The 19,320-nt window shown below is 39.5% G+C and overlaps 3 protein-coding genes across 3 annotated transcripts; 1 reads left to right on the top strand and 2 right to left on the bottom strand.

Moving 5' to 3' along the window:
• Positions 1 to 2,452: 2,452 nt before the first annotated feature.
• Positions 2,453 to 6,191, top strand: LOC116013822 (histone deacetylase HDT1-like). Its single transcript, XM_031253795.1, has 10 exons — positions 2,453 to 2,602; positions 3,779 to 3,849; positions 3,930 to 4,147; positions 4,267 to 4,289; positions 4,375 to 4,410; positions 4,503 to 4,696; positions 5,211 to 5,270; positions 5,358 to 5,448; positions 5,631 to 5,766; positions 5,856 to 6,191. The coding sequence occupies exons 1-10, from the start codon at positions 2,590 to 2,592 to the stop codon at positions 5,917 to 5,919; spliced, it is 906 nt and encodes a 301-aa protein (XP_031109655.1). The 5' UTR covers positions 2,453 to 2,589; the 3' UTR covers positions 5,920 to 6,191.
• Positions 6,192 to 7,978: 1,787 nt separating this feature from the next.
• On the bottom strand, positions 7,979 to 9,426 carry LOC116009762 (zinc finger BED domain-containing protein RICESLEEPER 2-like). The gene is made up of 2 exons (XM_031248893.1): positions 8,454 to 9,426; positions 7,979 to 8,373 (listed from the first exon to the last, which is right to left on the bottom strand). Exons 1-2 carry the CDS (start codon positions 9,424 to 9,426, stop codon positions 7,979 to 7,981), a joined length of 1,368 nt encoding a protein of 455 aa, XP_031104753.1.
• A 5,841-nt stretch (positions 9,427 to 15,267) lies between these two features.
• LOC116009751 lies at positions 15,268 to 16,898 on the bottom strand. The gene is made up of 3 exons (XM_031248882.1): positions 16,715 to 16,898; positions 15,705 to 16,621; positions 15,268 to 15,546 (listed from the first exon to the last, which is right to left on the bottom strand). Exons 1-3 carry the CDS (start codon positions 16,896 to 16,898, stop codon positions 15,268 to 15,270), a joined length of 1,380 nt encoding a protein of 459 aa, XP_031104742.1.
• Positions 16,899 to 19,320: the final 2,422 nt, after the last annotated feature.

Raw genomic sequence — 19,320 nt, 5'->3', positions numbered from 1 at the left:
TGACAAAGAGAATACTCAAATAACCCAACAAATTGAAACGATATCACTCTATTTTGCTCTTATTGAATTAAATAAATTAGTAGTTACAACAAAAAAATGATAAATGTGCATTTCTTTAATTTAGAATATGTGTCTACAATGCCTTTATTTAAAAAAAATATTCATTATCAATAAATTAAATAAGAAAAATAATTTCATTAGCTATATTGTCTTTATTTTCTCTATGCAAAGATTCTGTACATTCAAATTCATCAATTGATCGATATTCATTACATTGTCTATTATGTTCTGTTTAGACTATCTTGTAATTAAATATCAAAGTTATAATACAAAATAATGTTATATATTTATTTACCAAGTATTTTATTAGTACCATGAAAAAAAAATAGTTTGAAGCCAATCATATTAACTACTTAAGGGAATTTGTTGACAATGAAAATACTCAAATAACCCATTACCCAACAAATTGAAGCGAGAAACTACCTTTTAATATCTTTGGAATACATCATATTCAAAATTTTAAAATTTTTACTAATTTATTTAATCTTTTTCCTTAAACTAGGGATTTCTTTATGCACAATAACTCATTCAACAATAATGGTGGTTGAACCTAATGAACCCCGAGCAGAACACCTAAAGGAAAGTCCATCTATGCTACCAACAGTAACCCTATTGCAAATAACACACTACCAACAAAAAGGAAGAGGACAAATAGTAAAGATGAAGACAATGACAATGTTACTCAAAAGAGAATTAAAAATACTTAGAAAAATTCAAACCAAAAGTAGTATTTATTTAGACTATCATTTTTAGACCAAGTATTTAGACTATCGATTTTACAAAGTTGCAAACATTTATTTTATTGACTAGTTTTTCTTATGCGCGATGCGCAAAAAATAGGTGGCCAATATTAATATTTTATATTAAAATTTTAAATTTATTTACATTTTTGATATTTAAATTATTTTAAATAATAATAATAATGTAAAATATTTTTATAAATTTATATTTATATTTTAGAAAATAACTAACATATAACTCCAATATATAATATGTATATATTATTATTATTGAAGAAAATAAGAAAATATATAGTGGATGCATGTGCATGGTAACAATAGTGGAAAAGATAACAGAAGTTATAACGGTAGGGATATGTTTGTCTAATATATTGTAAAGTACAACTTTTATAGCATAATGTACAAAAAAAACTTAACGGAAAAAACGGACATAAATGAAGGGTATAACCTTCATTCACACTTATTATGTTTTTAGACAATTATAATGAATTTCCTATATTATCTTAGATTCATATACTTTGAGTTACATATATAAATAAACAAATTCGACATTCAATTACCTATGTATAAACTTCTCCTATATAATCTTGTATTGATATATTTTCGCGCAATGCGCGTGTAAAACTAGTCATTTAATAAGAATAATAGAGTGGTGTACTCATTTTTCAATAATATACTCTAACATATTCTCGTAGTATATGTTTAACAATTATGCCAATTCTGATTGGGATGGGATTCGAACCTAAGACCTTTCTATAGAAATTAATGGGTAAGTTAAAAGTTAACGGAATATTCCGTTACTAAGTTTATACTAACGGAATGTTGGATTATTTAGGGAAGAAAATAATATAATAGCGGATAAAGAAGAAAAATTATAAAACATTACTAAAATCAAAATAATATGAACCATTCGTTTAAGCCCTAACGTTATTGGTTTTTATTAAGATTGTAGAGGTAGATGTAGATAGATAGGTAGATTGTAGATGTAGATGTTATAGTAAGTTTTCAAAATCTTATGTAAATGTTATTTTTGAATTCTAAATTCATTCTCAATTAAAATATTAATGGTGCTACGTAATTTGTCAGATTTGAACTTTAGATATTTATATTTATCTCTTGATTTAGAAATTGCATTTGGCCAAGAAAAGAGTATTTTATGTTTTTAGCATAGGATTATATTCACACACATATACACTCGAAGGTAGTAGAATTAAAAAGAAGGTGCAATAAGGAAAGTTTTTATTTATTTATTTTTTTTAAATTTTAAAAGGGATGAAATCATGAAACATTAAAAAAAAAAAGAAAAGAAAACAGAAATTAGGAGTTCGAACCTCTCTTGTATGAAAAATTAATCTGATTAGCACTTTATCTTTTTTTAATTAGATCGGTCTAATATGAATAAAAATTAATCTAAATATAATATAAACATAAAGATGCCTCTTACAATTAAGACCTAGTGATGATATATCTGGTGGCGTGACCAAAAGAAAGAAAAGGATGAAAGTCATGAAACAAAGTATTAATCCGTACAATTTGAGAGGGACAGAGAAAAGTGGGTTCAGCCCGTTGGATCCTTTTTCCGAGATGGGAAGCATTCGTGGAAAGCCCAATTCAAATCAGTGCTCCTATACCGTGTGCGAAATACTCTATCTAAGCCCCGCATTTTTGCCTCTTATATACTCACGTTTCTGTCCTTCATTAAACCCTAAGATACTTCCTCTACTCGCTGTCTGCTCCCACTCTTTCTACGTAAAACCCTACTTCTCTGCTACACACTTCCGCTTCTGCAATGGAGTTCTGGGGTAACGCTCCTCCTCTTCCCTTGTTTCATTTCATTTATGTTTCTAGACTCGGATCTTGCCGGCGAGAGTCTCTTCGTTAGCGTTTTTTGATATAATTTTTGTTGATTTTTCTCTATATTTTGTTGAATGTTTTTTGCTATTCTGTAGCATATTCGTATGTGTTCACGTTTGAGTTTACCTTCATTTCTATTTGAAATTCTCTCTGTTTTTGCCTTTGCTCGTTTTCATTTCGTTTTCATTTTGAGCATGTTTGCATTTCATTTTTATGCTGCGCCCTCGCGCGCACACATGTAGTATTGTGTATGTATTCGTTTTTTCTGTATGTGTATATGAATGTATTGCGCACTTCGTTGTATCGGTGCGTGTATGTACGTTTTTTGCATACGTGTGCACGGGTCATCTTAGATTGTTAGAATTAAAATACTGTTTGCTAGTTTTTAGTCTGAACTGCAGCTTGGTTTGAGGTTCACTGTATCTGTGATGCTTATGGACAAGTGTTTCGCATTGTACTTAATGCCTCTTTGAAATTTTGTAACCCTTCTGACTCCCCTTTGTGCCTTCATGTGTAAGATCATTGAGTCAAACTTGAATCCATGTAATTAAGGTAAAAATCCTTACACTGCTACAAGACACTCAGACTAATTAGGCATTAAGAGATTGCTACAAGACACTTAGACTAATTGGTATGATTGAATTAGTTTATTCTATTTGGCATGTTACACTAATATGTTTCATCTATATATGTAACACATTGCTATGATTGCATTAGTTTATTCTATTTGGCATGTTACACTTATATGTAACATCAGTTACCCAGAAATTTAAACACTTGCAGTTTTATAGCAATTGTAAACTATATTGGTTGAAACTTTCTATGACTCATTTAGTTATTTTTATTTTGAATTTTGCATTTATTGGTTTTAGTCTATAAAGTCCTCTTCTCAAGACTGTTATTTTTAAGGTTCCTGCATATCTGAAGTTATTTGACATGCATATATCAACTTGAATATAATCATATCAACATCTGTGCTTAGAGGGTTTATCAATTAACTGGTCTAGGATTCCATGATAATATCTTTCTTCGTTTGCCTTCATGTTCTTTGATAAAGTGTGCTTTTTCAACTGTAACTAGTGCTTACATTCATGCCACTTCACAGTAACATCTTCTTTCTCTAGGTGTTGAGGTAAAAAATGGAGAGCCTCTATCAGTGGAACCTGGAGAGGGCATGGTCTTGCATCTTTCACAGGTATACTAGTTATGACACTAAAAAATAGTAGTTTTATTGACTTTTCTCATAGAAAAGTATTCATTGCTAATTCTCTGCAGGCTAATCTTGGTGAGGCAAAGAAAGATAAAGGTGGTGAATCTATTTGCTTGTATGTGACTGTTGATGAGAAGAAACTTGTTCTTGCTACACTGAACACGGAGAAGCTGCCCCAGCAACAATTTGACTTGGTTTTTGATAGAGACTTTGAAATATCACACAACTGGAAAAATGGCAGTGTCTTCTTTTATGGATACCTGGCTTCAAATCCAATTGATGAATATCCTTTGTATATATCTCTCTTTTTTATTGTTTTTCCTTTCTGTTTTAAGTTCTTTGGTATCATTTAAAAGTTGTCTGTCTTGTTATATCCTTGACTATGTTTTCTTTTGTGCTCACTGATGAGGAAGATGATGAATTTGGTGAGTTTGGTATCCTACATTTTTCATGTTGCTTTTGGACTAGAATTTATGGAGGCACTGACCTCCAGCTTTTTATTGTGAACAGATTCTGACGAGGACATCCCTCTCCATACAAGCAATGGTGCAACGGATTAAATTACTGCATTATTTATTATGGATATTTACCTTCTATTATCTAATTTAGATTAGATTCTATGGTGTTTTGAATTTTAGGGAAACCTGATACCAAGGCAAAACCAGAGAAACCTGCTGTGGCTGATAAGGCAAATGCTACCAAGGATTCTGCTTCAGGTAAGCAGAAGGTGAAAATTGCAGAGCCAAAGAAAGGTGCTAAAGATGAGGATGAAGATGAAAGCAGTGATGAAGATGAGGATATGGATGATGACGAGGATTCTGAGACTGGGGAGGTAAATGTTTTCTATTTACTATATACTATTAATTGCATTCTTAGTTACTATTGGTTGACCACAAGTTCTATTTTAAGAACTCTCTGAATGCACTATCTTTGCATGTCTGTTTTCAATTCTGTGTTGGGTATTAAAGTAGGCTTTTGAATGGCAGGTAAAGTTTAGCTTTCATAATATTAGCTTTAGTTGAAAAATTTCATGTACTATTTGTTTTTGCACCCTCATGTTCAACTCTGCCAGCAAATTGGATAGCTTTGTAAGGGTTTTATCATTGTTAATAGTGCGTTAGCAGTGGATTGGATTCAAATCTCACTTGCATTTATGGGAGACTGTGATTTCAGTTTGCAATACTTGATATTGTACTATTTTAATTTGGTATTTGAAGGGAGGTAGAATTCATTTATGAGAATTTTAAAATCAAGTTTATATTGTGCTTATAGAATTTATGGATATTAAATGTTCTGTTCTTTTCACAATGCTGTGCTAATTAAATGCTTCAATTCAATGTGATTAGGATGGGAGTGACTCTGAGGATGAAGATTCTGAGGATGAGAGTGAGGAGACTCCAAAGAAGGTAGGGAACAGATATGTCATCCGCATTTTTATCTACTCATCTTTTCATTGGCTGACAATATTTGGTTACACTTCTATCTGGTTCAAGGTTGAATCTGGCAAGAAGAGGCCTCCAGAATCATCCAAAAAGACACCTGTACCTGAGAAAAAGGTGAAAATGGCTACTCCTCAGAAAACTGGTTAGTTTCTTCTCCTTGATGTTCATCATATTGTGCACAAACTGACTAACATTCTACTTGTCTGATGGTATTTTCTATTTTCTATTTTGGAATTCTGAAAGTATAACCTGTGCTTGATCTGAATGTGTTGTGTAATTCATTTAATGTTTAGATTGATGATTGCTATGTTTTGTTGGGTCCAGATGGAAAGAAGGGCAGTGAACATGTAGCTACACCACATCCTTCAAAGAAAGCTGCTGGGAAGACTCCTAATAACAAGGCGGCAAAGCAGCAGACTCCAAAATCGGGAGGTTCTCACCTCTGCAAACCATGCAATAGGTACAAGTCTCCTTTGATCTATAAAATGACTGACTAATTCTTGGAGGAGTTATGATTCAATGAGAGGGGTGATATTGTTGTGCCTGCAGGAGTTTTGGTTCTGAAAGTGCTCTGGATTCTCACTCAAAAGCTAAGCATGGTGCTGGAAAGTAAAAATGAGTGCCGAGGGGGTGAAATAGGAGGTGTAGAGCCTAGCCTGCTTTGGTTCTCTGTTTGGGGTTTTGTTTTGTGGTTCATCTAATGTAGAGGCGGGTTAGTATGTTTTGGTTGGTTTCAGAGTCGTATTTTTACTGGATGAGTCAGGCAGGACTGGGGCTGGTTTTGGCATTGCAACTGTCAAATCAGACTTTAATCTTGTGTTTTATTGTGATTGGATATTATTATGAATTTTACCAAATGAAAAAGAACTTGTTTGGTTCAAAGAATGAAAATTCTAAAGATAGGTATTTTCAAAAAAAATAAAAAAATCTAAAGATATGAAATTAGAAGGGCTCAGAGAATCTAAAAGAAAAAGTAATTTATTACTGTCCAAGTTCTAAACTGCATTTTGAAAATAATGTTAAATATTCTGTCACGCTCGTGTTTGATGTGTGCTCAAATCCTCAGCTAATACCAAAAACAACAGAGAAGATTGAGGAGATATCGAGCTTTGTTGTTGAAATTGCTGAGTCTATTGTTCTCCGAACGCCAATCGTAAGCCGGCGGAAAAAACATTAGGCGGCGGCGATGCATGTAACTGCACTAGATCAATAATCTTAGACTACTGATTGCATTGACATCATTGGATTCATCTCATGTTCTCTAGCCCATTGTAACGGTCTTAGAGGGCTGGATGATTAATATGGAAGATAAGTGGAAATGGGGAAAAATAAAAGGAAAGAAAGGCATATGTAAAACGGTGCCGTTTGATGGTGGAAGGGATGAATTTTATGTTGAGTAATAACATCAAGTTTCTTCTTATCTTCTCTCTTCTCTTTTTCTTCTCAACCACAAACCTCTATTTCTCTCTTAGTTCTCTGATTTCAATCCTAAGTTTACTGCAAGTGGTATCAGAGCCCTCTAAGCCCACCATGGATGAAAGGATTAGGAAGTTGGAAGCTACGGTAATCGAGCTCAATAGTAAGATTGATACTTTGTACCAGAGCTCTCCACCCAATTCGATAGTCTGAGAGAGGAACTACTGCGCTCAAGCTGAATCGGCCATCTCCACCCATTGTTGTCAACTCCCCCGTCCACTCCCCAGGTCAATCCTCCGTCCAAGGTCAATTCCCAGGTAGGGGTGCAAACGAGCCGAGCTGAACGCGAGCATGGGTTAGCTCGAGCTCGTTAAGAAATGTACTGCTCGAGTAGCTCGAATGTTCAATCTCGAGCTCGAAATTAGGCTCGAATTTCATCTATTTCATATCATACAATTAATAATAAATATTGTTTTATCCATCCATATATAAATACTAAAAACCATAAAACATTCAAAAGTACAAACTTCAATGTTTAAAGGCTTAAAGCATTCCAAAATCAAAATAAGTTCACAACTCCACTTAAATTACAAGTCAACAACAGTAGTCGTCCTTGATTTCTTCCAAGACAAGTGGTTCAAAACTTCAAATCAAAGAAAGATCTGTTCAAAGAATAACTCGGTATTAGATATGTGAAGAATGCTAAAAAAATATTTTTTTTTAAAAAAAAAACAAAGAATAACTTACTTTCATGAGTTGGATACCGGAAGAAAAATTTTTCGATATAATTTCTCTTTCTAAAAAATAAATAAACAAGTGTGTAATTAAGCAAGTGTTTTAAAAACATAATCCTATCATCATCATCATCATCATCATCATCATCATCATCATTTAGTATAATAGTGAACTTACTTTATTTTTGGGAACTCTGTGTATATGTCGAAGCCAATCACCCCCACAAACTAAAGCTTGTACTATGTCTGGCACCAATGATGCACGATAAGAATCAATGACCCTTGTCCCAGCACTAAAAGTTGCTTCTGAAACAACAGAGGTAACATGTATGGCTAAAATATTAGCCGCCATTCTTGACAATATTGGATATTGCATTTTATTCATCTTCCACCAATCTAAACAACAAAAGTCGCTAGGAATCTCATTCTTTTTAAGACGCCATTTTTTTTTAGATAGTCTACTAACTCTGATCTTTTAGGCTCTGAAATCTCAACTTCTTCACAATATGCATCAAAATCATCCTAATGATATGTAGAACTTGGGTGGGTGACTTGGCTTCTAAAAGTCCTAGAAGAACCTAGAGTTTCAGAATTTCCTTTGTTCATTGATTCAGCAACATACTCTTCATAAAGAGTATTGATGATCTCTTTCACTTTGGAAATGTTTTCCCTAGCTTCCTCATTAGAATAAAGTCTAGGAAAACAAAATTCAAGTGCACGGATTTTCTTTGTTGGATCAAAAACAGCACCTATTGCCATCAACAAATTACACTCGCCCCAATATTTATCAAACTTCTTCTTCATTCTCCCAACCAAATCCCTAATAAATGAATCTTCATCATCTACATGGCTATCCAATGCTGATTTGATTTTTTGAACTTCTTGAAGAAACAAATTTGAAGTAGGGTACTCACAATCTGAAACAAATTTGAAGTCAAATACTCACAAGTCACAACCTAAAGGCTAAAAACAAATAAACAAGTTACAATAAACAAACCTGATATAATGTGAGTAGTTGTCCAAAAAGACTCTAAAATTGAGCAAACCTTAGTGACTTGATCCCAATCATCTTTTAATGGACAACTGTCAAAGAATGGATCACGATCTTTTAGCATCTTAAAAGCTTCTTTGAACTTGAGTGCACAACTTAGCATCTCAAAAGTCGAGTTCCATCTTGTTTTACAATCACGAATCAATTTCTTATCTTTCAATTGCAATTGTTGCCCACAGCCTGCAAATTGTATATGTCTTGCCTCCGATCGGTTCACATATTCCACACTATCCCTAACATCACTAATGACATGCTGAATCTCTTCTAATCCATCTTGAACACACAAGTTCAAAATGTGTGCACAACAATGAACATGAAATAAACGTCCACCACATACCAAACTTCTTGATCTTTGGAGTGTATCCTTCATGTACCGAATTGCAAAATCATTACTCGTAGCATTATCAACTGTAATTGTAAAAACTTTATTTTCAATGCCCCACTCTTTCATGCACCTAAATATAGCATCAGATATCTGAAGACCTCCCCTCAGTGGTGGAATGTTAATGAAGCTTAAAACTCTCTTTTGCAATTTCCAACTAGAATCAATCCAGTGCCCAGTGACAACCATGTACTCAATCTTCTGATTTTTTGATTTCCAACAATCCGTTGTCAAACTTACTTTACTAACGGATTCAAGGTTGTTCTTCAACTTTTTCTTTTCAATCTCATAAACCTTCAAACAATCTGATTTGATTGTGCTTCTATTAATTTTTTTCCACTCGGGCCATCCTCGTTTCATCATGAGGTTAAATCCTATTTCCTCCAAAATGGTAAATGAATGTTCAAGCATCATGATCCAATTAGCAGCAGACTCCCTCATTAGTTCCATGTCAAACTTTTCAGGATGTAATAGAGGAATGGAAGATGAAACTCCATCACTGGGCATAAAATTTAGCTTTGTTTGTTGATCAACCATCTATAAAACCAACACAATTACTATTATTGATGAATTGAAAAACTAAAATATATAAATTGTTGGTTTACAAAACATACACAATTACAACTTGTTTATTTTTTAAAACTTCTCTCGTGGGGAAGAATAAAATGGCAATTTTGGGATTTATTAAGGAGAGGATTCTGAGCCGAATTCGTAGCTGGAATTCTAGATTTCTTTCACGAGCAGGCCGAGAGGTATTGTTGAAAAATGTCCTCCAGGTAATTCCATGTTACGCCATGATGGTATTCCTACTTCCTGTAGATTTGTGCAAGGAAATTGAGTCCTTAATGAACAAATATTTGTGAACGTGAGCGATTGGTACTGGCAAGGGAATGAGATGGCGATCTTGGCATGGGCTGAGTGTTCCGAAAGTAAGGGGAGGACTGGGGTTCAGAAGGTTGAGAGAAATGAATCTGGCATTATTGGAGAAGCAGGCATGGCATCTTGTTACCAAACATGATTCTTTAGTGGCACAAGTGTTCAAAAGCAGGTACTACCCCCACAGTTCTTTTCTTGAGGCTACGACCAGTAGTAATCTATCATTTATTTGGAATGACTTAATGGAGGTCCAGAGTATTATCAAGCGTGGGTGTAGACGAAGTGTTGGAAATGGCACTTCCATTAAAATTGGCAAAGACCCTTGTTCCTAAGCCCTAGCTGTAAAACTTGGATTTCCAATCTTTGTTAAAGGTGGTGCGGTCATCAAAAAGCTTCTTATAGGGTCTGCTAGAAACAACAACGAAACCCTTACCCTCTCCAGACGACCTACATACTCTAAATAACGATTGGAAGAGACTCAAGGTAGGTTGCTTCCTCTTCTCTCGACACAGGGAAAGAAAACCTACAATTCCTATGTGACCATTCGACACAAGCTGACCTGTGGCTATTTCATAAAAATTCAAGAATTCTACGAGAAAGCGATGGATAGGAAACCTAAGCCCTAGCTGAACAGACAAAAGGTGAACCCCAAAGTATAATTCAGGGGGATCCATAATAGTAGCATCAGGCCCAGGTACGACAATATGGACATTCTCACACATGAGGCCTTGGACATCCTCTATATCCAACTGACTTAGTTGCGACCGTACAAGCTCTATGAGGGAGCTATCTAAAGGAGAGTATAAAGTCTTCTCCCTCTTCCTTTTAGGACGAGTGGTCGAACCAGGCAACTGTGGGTCAAGATTATTTGGAGGTGAGGTGACATTCCTAGAAGGAGAGGAAGTGTCGTCCTCGTCATAGGAAGAGTCCTCCTCACTATCATAAGGTGAAGATTCGTCATCAGAAGATTCGTCAACTAAAGAGTTTACGTCCATTACAAAATTGAAAACAACTAACCTGGTCAGTAAGCACGAACACCAACCTACCAACACAACAAAGGAGCCATGGGCACTAGTACAAAAAAAAAAAAAAACCACTTCGGCCCTGTGCCGAGGTCACGCCTCGGCCCTGTGCCGAAGCCACGCCGTCCACTAGGGTTTCAAAAAAAAATACGAAGAAGAAGAAGGAAAATTAGGAGCATACTAGGAGAAGTTGGGAAGCAAAGGTGAAGGACGATAAAAAAATAAATAAAGGAAGAGGAAAAGAGCTTTTATACAAAAACCTAGGTATTTTCACAAGGAAATACCAATTATGGTGGGAAGGAGAAATCATTCCTAAAATCAATAGGATTTCCTAATCAAATCCTGCCAAATATTTTTAAAATTACAAGGATTTCCTAGTCAAATCCTGCCAAAATCGTTCATATCCTTATTTATTTTTACTCCGAGTAATTATAAGGCTAACGCAAAAAAAAAAAAAAAAAAAAAAAAAAACTCAAGTCCTGCACTCGGAACTATAGGACTGCAATCAGACTCTTGCAGACTTCAGATCCTCATATGCCAAAGGAAGCTCGTCCTCAACGGCAAGAACCATAGCCAGATTCTCTTCCTCTTCATCAGAAACCAGTTCCTGCTTTGGTTCATAGGGCACGGCGGCCCATCCCTCGTCCACAGGTGCGATTTCTTGCTTTGGTGCACGAAGCACAATAGCTCCATCTTCTTTCAACACAGTATCCTGTTTCGGTTCGTAAGGGACGATAACCTCTTCCTCCCCATCAGAAAAAATGGTCACGGGGTCCTCAACAGTATCTCCAACCTCGTGACCACCTAGCATTGCTTTCATCTGCCTCAGCATTTCAAGTCTAGCCAGCTCCAACAGACGTGGCGAACGGCGTCGCTCCATCTCTGAGCTGCTCTCTTTAGACCCATAAAGAAATCAAAAAGTATTGATGGAAGACACAACCTAGTCCGAGCCAGTTCTTATACACAACTGGGAGGCCTATAAAAGGAAGGAAAATCACAACAAATACTTTGAAGATTAGGAAATATTTCGCAAATCAAGAGAGTTTCCTTCCAGATCCCATACAACAAATTTTTTGCCCAGTACCAAGCTATTACTCCCAAGCTACCTCGACCACTCTCGCTAGCTAGGGAGTGGGGGGCTGGTGATAGGATGATTAGGTACCCGACCCGGAAATATGAGCAGGATCCGAAGACAAATGGATGGACGTCAAACACAAGCATTATTACGCATTGATGAGGAGCCACTCAATGGCTCCCTAGCATTAAGGTCAAACATGCATTACTGCACATTAATGATAAGGAGCCACTCAACAGCTCCCCAACATTAATACTGCGCAATAAAGGTGAAGAAGAGAGTCGTTGCACTGAGAGATATAAAAGGACGCTCATACCTGTAGAGAAGACACAACATTTCTATACTAGAATCTTCTATTGTATTGAAGCATTTGTACTGCACTATACTCAAACATTGATATTAATAATAAAAGATACTGGTAACACATTGTTACCGTCACCAGCTATCAGGAGGTATTCGTATGCTGACCGGGATGTTTAAGATGAGGGTTGCATCTCGATCATTACCCTTACACAATCAAGGTCACATCCCGTCCCTTGCTCGTCAAACAGAGATGCTACTGTGGCATTTGCTATATTTTCTGGCAGTTCAGTGGTAATATAAGGACCATCATCAACTGGCAGGCAAGGGTCTTTGCCAATTTTAATGGAAGTGCCATTTCCAACACTTCGTCTACACCCACGCTTGATAATACTCTGGACCTCCATTAAGCCATTCCAAATAAATGATAGATTACTACTGGTCGTAGCCTCAAGAAAAGAACTGTGGGGGTAGTACTTGCTTTTGAACACTTGTGCCACTAAAGAATCATCTTTGGTAACAAGACGCCATGCCTGCTTGCCCAATAATGCCCCTGAATTATACTTTGGGGTTCACCTTTTGTCTGTTCAGCTAGGACTTAGGTTTCCTATCCATCGCTTTCTCGTAGAATTCTTGAATTTTTATGAAATAGCCCCAGGTCAGCTTGTGCCGAATGGTCACAAAGCAATTGTAGGTTTTCTTTCCCTGTGTCGAGAGAAGAGGGAGCAACCTACCTTGAGTCTCTTCCAATCGTTATTTAGAGTCTGTAGGTCGTCTGGGGAGGGTAAGGGTTTCGTTGTTGTTTCTAGCAGACCTCGTAAGAAGCTTTTTGATGACCGCACCACCTTTAACAAAGGTTGGAAATCCAAGTTTATCTTTGTCTCCCTAGGTATTCCACCTCCTTTTGCTGTCAGATGGGGAACCCAAGTTAGACGCCACCCACCTGTGGACAAGAGTCGTCATGTTCATAGGAAGGTAGATGAATTCTAGAAAGGCGCTCCGTTTAAGGTTCTTAAGTATACGTCTGAGTGGGCGCTTGGAGACTTGGGTTTTCTAAGGATTCGGCCAGCTGCCCTTGATGCACCCGGTATCACTCTACTGTTTGTGATGCTTGACTGTTGCTTTTAATTGTTCATCATAACCTTCTTATTTTTTGCAGGTGCTATGTCTTCGAAAGCTGACTGGTATTTGTCGCGGGTTAAACAAAATCCGCCCAAGAGAAGCAAGACTGACAAAAAAGGGAAGAAGAGTCAGACACCAATCGCCAATGAAGGAACTTGCAATCTGAATCCCCTACTAGAGGGGTCTTCTGCCTTGTCTGCCCAGTTCCCCGAGCGAGTGCCAGTGGGGTCTTCTGCTTTTTCTGCCCAGCCCCCCGATCGAGGGGAAGCCTCCTCAGTGCAATACTCTCGTGCTCGAACTAACCTGGTTTGACTTGGCATGGATGTGCTTCCTGGGGATTCTATAACAGCAGGGACTATCAATGCCCCAGAGTTTGCTCGCCGTCTTATCCCTCTCGGAGATGTAGAAATCCTGGGTGCTCGTGAAGTGGCCGTGCTGCAGGAGCGATATCTTAAACACATGATACAGGTTGCTTTATTTCGACACCTTTTTTTTTTTTTTTTTTTTTTTNTTTTTTTTTTTTTTTTTTTTTTACGCACTGCCTCTGGCCGAGGTATGACTTCGGCCGAGGCGCGACCTCGGCCTTGTGCTGAGGAGTGACCTCGACACTTGGCTGAGGCACGACCTCGGCCTTGTGCCGAGGTGTGACCTTTTTTTTTTTTTTTTGTACGTAAGCCTTTCTTGTTCTAACCCTTGTCGCTTGCAGGCTATGCTGGAAGGACAGATCCTGCATGCTCAATGTGAAGAGATATGCAGCAAGACCTTTGAGGAGAAGAAGAGCCTCCTTGATGAAAAGAATGACTTCCAGGAGCAGCTGAAGAAGCTGAAAGCTGACCATGAAGCCTTAGCATACGAGCTACAGGTGGAACAAGAGGAGCACGGGAAGACTTGCGCTGCTATTGCTTTATTGAAGGAGTGTCTGAAGAAAGCAGGAGATGCCTACAAGCAATCGTCCAAGTTTAAGGATGATGTTAAGGAGTTCATGAGCACTGCTGAGGCTGCAGAGTTTTTGAGGTCCAAGGTAGGCCAAGATGCACTTGAGGCAGAATCTCAGTTAGCATTTGAGCTTGGAATGTATACTATGCAAAAACAGATTTACCCGGTGCTTAGGGAGAAGGATCCCAACTTTGATCCGTTGGCCATGGGCTTGCCAGCAAGATATGAGAATCCTGATCCTGAGTCCCAACGCCATATAGTTGTTGATGAGGATGATGCTGCTACTGCTGATGTTGCTGATTCCGGGATGTCCCATCTTTCCGACCTCCCTGTAATCACCAGTGCCACCCCAGTCTCCATGGATGACATATTCGCGGAAGGCACCACCACTAGGGCAGAGGGTGCCTAGCTACTATATTTCCTTTTTGTTTTGGATATTTAGCATTCGCATTGTCTTCCGGTATTTTGACTTTTGTTTTTGAGCTCATTACTTCGTAGTAAAGACTTTATGAATTATATCATAAGACTTCATATTATTTCGTATTCATGAGTTGTGTTGCTTGCCACTTCATGCCAAAAGTGTTTGTTTCTTTTTTTTTTTTCACACACTACCTCGGGCCGAGGTGTGACCTCGGCCACAGGGCCGAGGCACGACCTCGGCCTTGTGCCGAGGTGCGACTTGGTAATTTGTTTTTTGGCGTGCAAAATTGTATTCCACCATCAAGCAAAATTGCAATTTTATTCAAATAAGTTTTATTCAAATAAGTTGGACGGACCATGACTATATTTTAAAACAATCTGGATGGACCGAGACTGAGTTTCTTACTGATAATACTTCGTTAAGTGCTCTGAATTCCATATCCTATCGATCAATCTGCCCCCTACAGTAATCAATTTGTAAGTTCCTGGGCGAATAACATCGTCTATGATATAAGGACCTTCCCACTTTTTTGCGAACTTGCCTCCTTCTAAGGGCTGGCTGGCTTCTCTCTTTCGCAATACGTAATCGCCTACTTGAAAGTATCTGGGTTGAGCTTTTGCATCGTGTTAACATTTCAATTGCCTGCTGTAGTTCTCCATCTTACAGAATGCAGCTTCTCTTTTTTCATCTATGAAGTTAAGCTCAACTCCTTGTTGGACTTCATTTTGGCCTGCCTCGTAATCTTCCACTCTTCTACTTGGCACCATCACCTCTATTGGGGCTCGAGCTTCGAACCCGTAATTGAGAGCGAAGGGAGTTTCACCAGTGGCTCTCCTTGGCGTTGTGCGGTAAGTCCAAAGAATGCTGTCCAGTTCTTCAACCCATGCTCCGCCAGCTACCTCCAGCTTCCTTTTTAAACCGTCAAGGATGGTTCTATTTGCATTTTCTACTTGACCATTGGCTTGGGGGTATGACACCGCCACTCGGCTATGTTTGATGCCCCACTCCGTAAAAAATTCCGAGAATTCCCTTGCTTCGATTGGCGTCCATTGTCCGTAATTACTTGAATGGGGATGCCAAACTGGCATAGTATATTTTTTTCCACGAATTTCTTGCATCTCACCGCTGTGATGCTGGCAAGAGGTTCAGCTTCCACCCATTTGGTAAAGTAGTCAATTGCTACAATGATGTACTTCCGGCTTCCAGAACCCGTAGGAAGGGCCCCTACCAAATCGATTCCCCATCTTGAAAAGGGAATTGCTGTACTCACAAGAGTGTAATTAGTTGCAGGCCGTCCTGGTAGTGTTTGAAACTCTTGACACTTGGGGCACTGCCTGGCATATTCCACACACTCCTTCAACATTTTTGGCCAGAAGAAACCTTGTAAAATGATCCGACGGGCTATGGTGTATGCTCCTTGGTGCGCAGAGCTCACCCCTTCATAGACTTCTCTCATCATCAGCTTTGCTTCATCATGGTACACGCACTTCAGCTGTGTGTCGTTATAAGACCGCTTATACAATTTGTCATCCAGAATAACATAGCTAGGCGCCCGTAATTTTGCTAACTTAGCGTTCTGCTCGTCTAGAGGTAGAGTGCCATCCTTTATGTATTTTATGATGTGGTCAATCCAACATGGTTCTCTAGTTTGTACGGGGCAAACCCACGAGATGTCGATGCTTGAGGTCTCCAAATCTTCCACTCGAGCGATCTTGCGAATGTGGATGGGGATCCCTGTGCTTAGCTTGGAGAGCATGTCAGCGTCAGCGTTCTGCTCGCGGGATACTTGGTGAATTTCATACCCCTCAAATTCTCGCAGGGTTCTAAACACCACGTCTCTATATCTCTGCATACTACCTTCGTTGGCCTCGTACTCTCCTGTGACATGGCCGACTACCAGTTTAGAATCACACCGAATGCGGATCTTCTCTGCTCGTAGTCCTGCTGCTAATCGTAGCCCGTTCAGGAGGGCCTCATACTCTGCCTCGTTGTTGGATAACTTGAAGGGAAATCTAATTGCATAGTAGGCGCGAAACCCTTCTGGGATGATGAGCACTACCCCACCACCTCAACCTTTGCTGTTGGACGAGCCATTCGTTGGCAAGGTCCACCATCCACCATCTTCATTTTCGACCTGCTCCGTCACCTCGCGAGCTGTGCACTCCAATATAAAATCTACAAGAGCTTGACCTTTGATGGCGAGCTTCGGCTTGAATTCAATGTCGAATTGGCTGAGGTGCATGGCCCATTTCGCCATCCTAGCAGAGTTAGCATTTCGTAAAAAACTCCCCAACGGTTAAATAATGGGCCAACCTTTTTGAAGCAGTGACCGCAGCGAATACCGTTTTCTCCACGGCAGTGTACCGTAGTTCTGCATCATGTAGAGCTTTGCTCACATAGTAAATGGGACGCTGAGTCCCTCATTCCTCTTTGACCAGCATGGAGCTGATCGCACCCTGCGACACACCCAGGTATAAGAGTAAGGTTTCCCCCGCCTCTAGTTTTGCAAGTAGTGGCGGGGATAACAAGTATTTTTTCAACTCATCAAAGGCCGTCTGGCACTCTGGAGTCCATTCAAATCCCTTGCTCTTCTTCAGTATTTTAAAGAAGGGGAGGGATCGTTCGACCGATCTAGACAAAAATCGACCCAAGGCCGCCAGGCGACCATTGAGTCTTTGGCTTCTTTTATGGACCGCGGGGGTTCCATGTTAAGAATGGTTTTCACCTTTTCTGGGTTTGGTTCTATTCCATTTCTAGTAACCATAAATCCCAGGAACTTGCCCCCATTAACTACAAAGGTGCATTTTTTTGGGTTCAAACGTAAATTAAAATTCTTCATAATGGAAAATACCTCGTTAAGGTCTTTGACATGAGAGGCACCCCTGCGACTTTTGAGGATCATGTCGTCCACGTATGTCTCCATGTTCCGTCCCAGCACTTTTCCGAACAATTTGGCTACCATCCGAGTGTAAGTGGCGCCTACATTCTTGAGGCCGAATGGCATGACCAAGTAGCAAAATATGCCTTCTGGGGTGGTAAATGCAGTCTTCTCAGCATCTTCCTCATGCATGGATATCTGATGGTACCCTCTGAAGGCATCCATAAAGCTCATCAATTCGCATCCTGCCGTTTCGTCCACCAACTGATCTATGTTTGGCAGTGGAAACCGGTCCATAGGGCAGGCTCGATTGAGATCTGTATAGTCTACACACATTCTCCAGGTGGATCCTTTTGGGGCCAAGACTATGTTGCTCAACCACTGGGGATAATAGATTTCCTTGACATGCCCAACATGTGATAACGCGACCACCTCCTTTTTCACAAAGTCCCTTCGTTCTGCTGACATGTATCTCTTCCTTTGCTGCACCGGTTTCTTGGTGGGGTCCACAGCCAATTTATGAGTTATGATGTTCTTATAAATACCTGGCATGTCTTTTGGACCCCATGCAAAAACTTCTTTAAACTGTTGGATGACCTCGATTATCTAGGCTTTTAGCTCTGGTGCCAAACCGGAGCCAATCTTACCACTCTATCCGCTCGTGCGGGATCGATCACCACATCTTCTATTTCAGATGCAGGCTCGGCACGGGGCTATGCCTCCTCTTCCTTCAGCACTTTTTCTGCAATGGTGTGGACCTGCAGATCTTTCTGTCCAATTTTCTTACATGCTTTAACGTAACAGCTGCGGGCTGCTCTTTGGTCCCCTCTCACGACTCCTATCCCGTTCGACGTGGGAAATTTTATACACAGGTGCTCCATCAAAATTATCGCCTTGAGGTCCTCCAAAGCCGGCCTCCCTAGTATGATGTTATGAGCACATGTGAGTCTCACCACGATGAACTCCATGTTCGTCTTGCAGATGTTGGGGCTCGTGCCTATTTCTACTGGCAATATCACAGATCCCTCCGTTGCTATTGAATCCCCAATAAAACCAGAAAGTGGAGTCCGTACCTCTTTGAGCTGATTTCTAGGCAACCCCAATTCGGTGAAGGCATCGTAATACATCACGTTGACTGAGCTTTCGGTGTCTACGAGTATGCGATGTACGATGATGTCGTTGATGTCGATCTTGATCACCAGTGCGTCTTGGTGAGGCAATGGTCCTTTCGGGAGGTCATCATCAGAGAAGGTGATGGCTTCCCACTTCTGCTTTTTGTCCTCTTGGGAGGCTTACCATCTCTCCTACGTATAACTGACGGCTTTATTTTTTCCTCTCGGCTTGTGTGTCTCCTCCTGCGGGACCTCCATAAATGAAGTGTATGGTTTGTTTCTTGTGTTGTCTTGGCTTCTCTGCTTCTTTTTTCAGCTTCCTCTCGCTCCGTCAGCTGGTCGTGCTCCCTTTTCCTGGTATTCGAGGATGATGGTTCGGAGCTATCATCCTTCTTCCAGACATTTTTGGGTGGGTTGCGTGGTTGTTGCTGGCCAGATTGCTTGACAAATTGTTTGAAATAGCCCCTCTGGATGAGCTCTTCGATCTGGCGCTTTAACACGTTGCATTCATCAGTATCGTGGCCCACCTGCATATGAAATCGACAGTACTTGGATTGATCCACATTTGGAGAGACTTTTATGCATTCTGGCGGAAATTGGACGATCCCCATTTCCTCAGCCTGATTTAGGATTACACTAACCGGGTGAGTTAGTGGTGTCAGATATTGTAGTGGGATGAGACGAGGTCG

This window comes from Ipomoea triloba, chromosome 1 (assembly GCF_003576645.1).
Source record: "Ipomoea triloba cultivar NCNSP0323 chromosome 1, ASM357664v1".
NCBI classification, from domain to species: Eukaryota; Viridiplantae; Streptophyta; class Magnoliopsida; order Solanales; family Convolvulaceae; genus Ipomoea; species Ipomoea triloba.
This window is presented reverse-complemented; position numbering and strand designations above follow the sequence as displayed.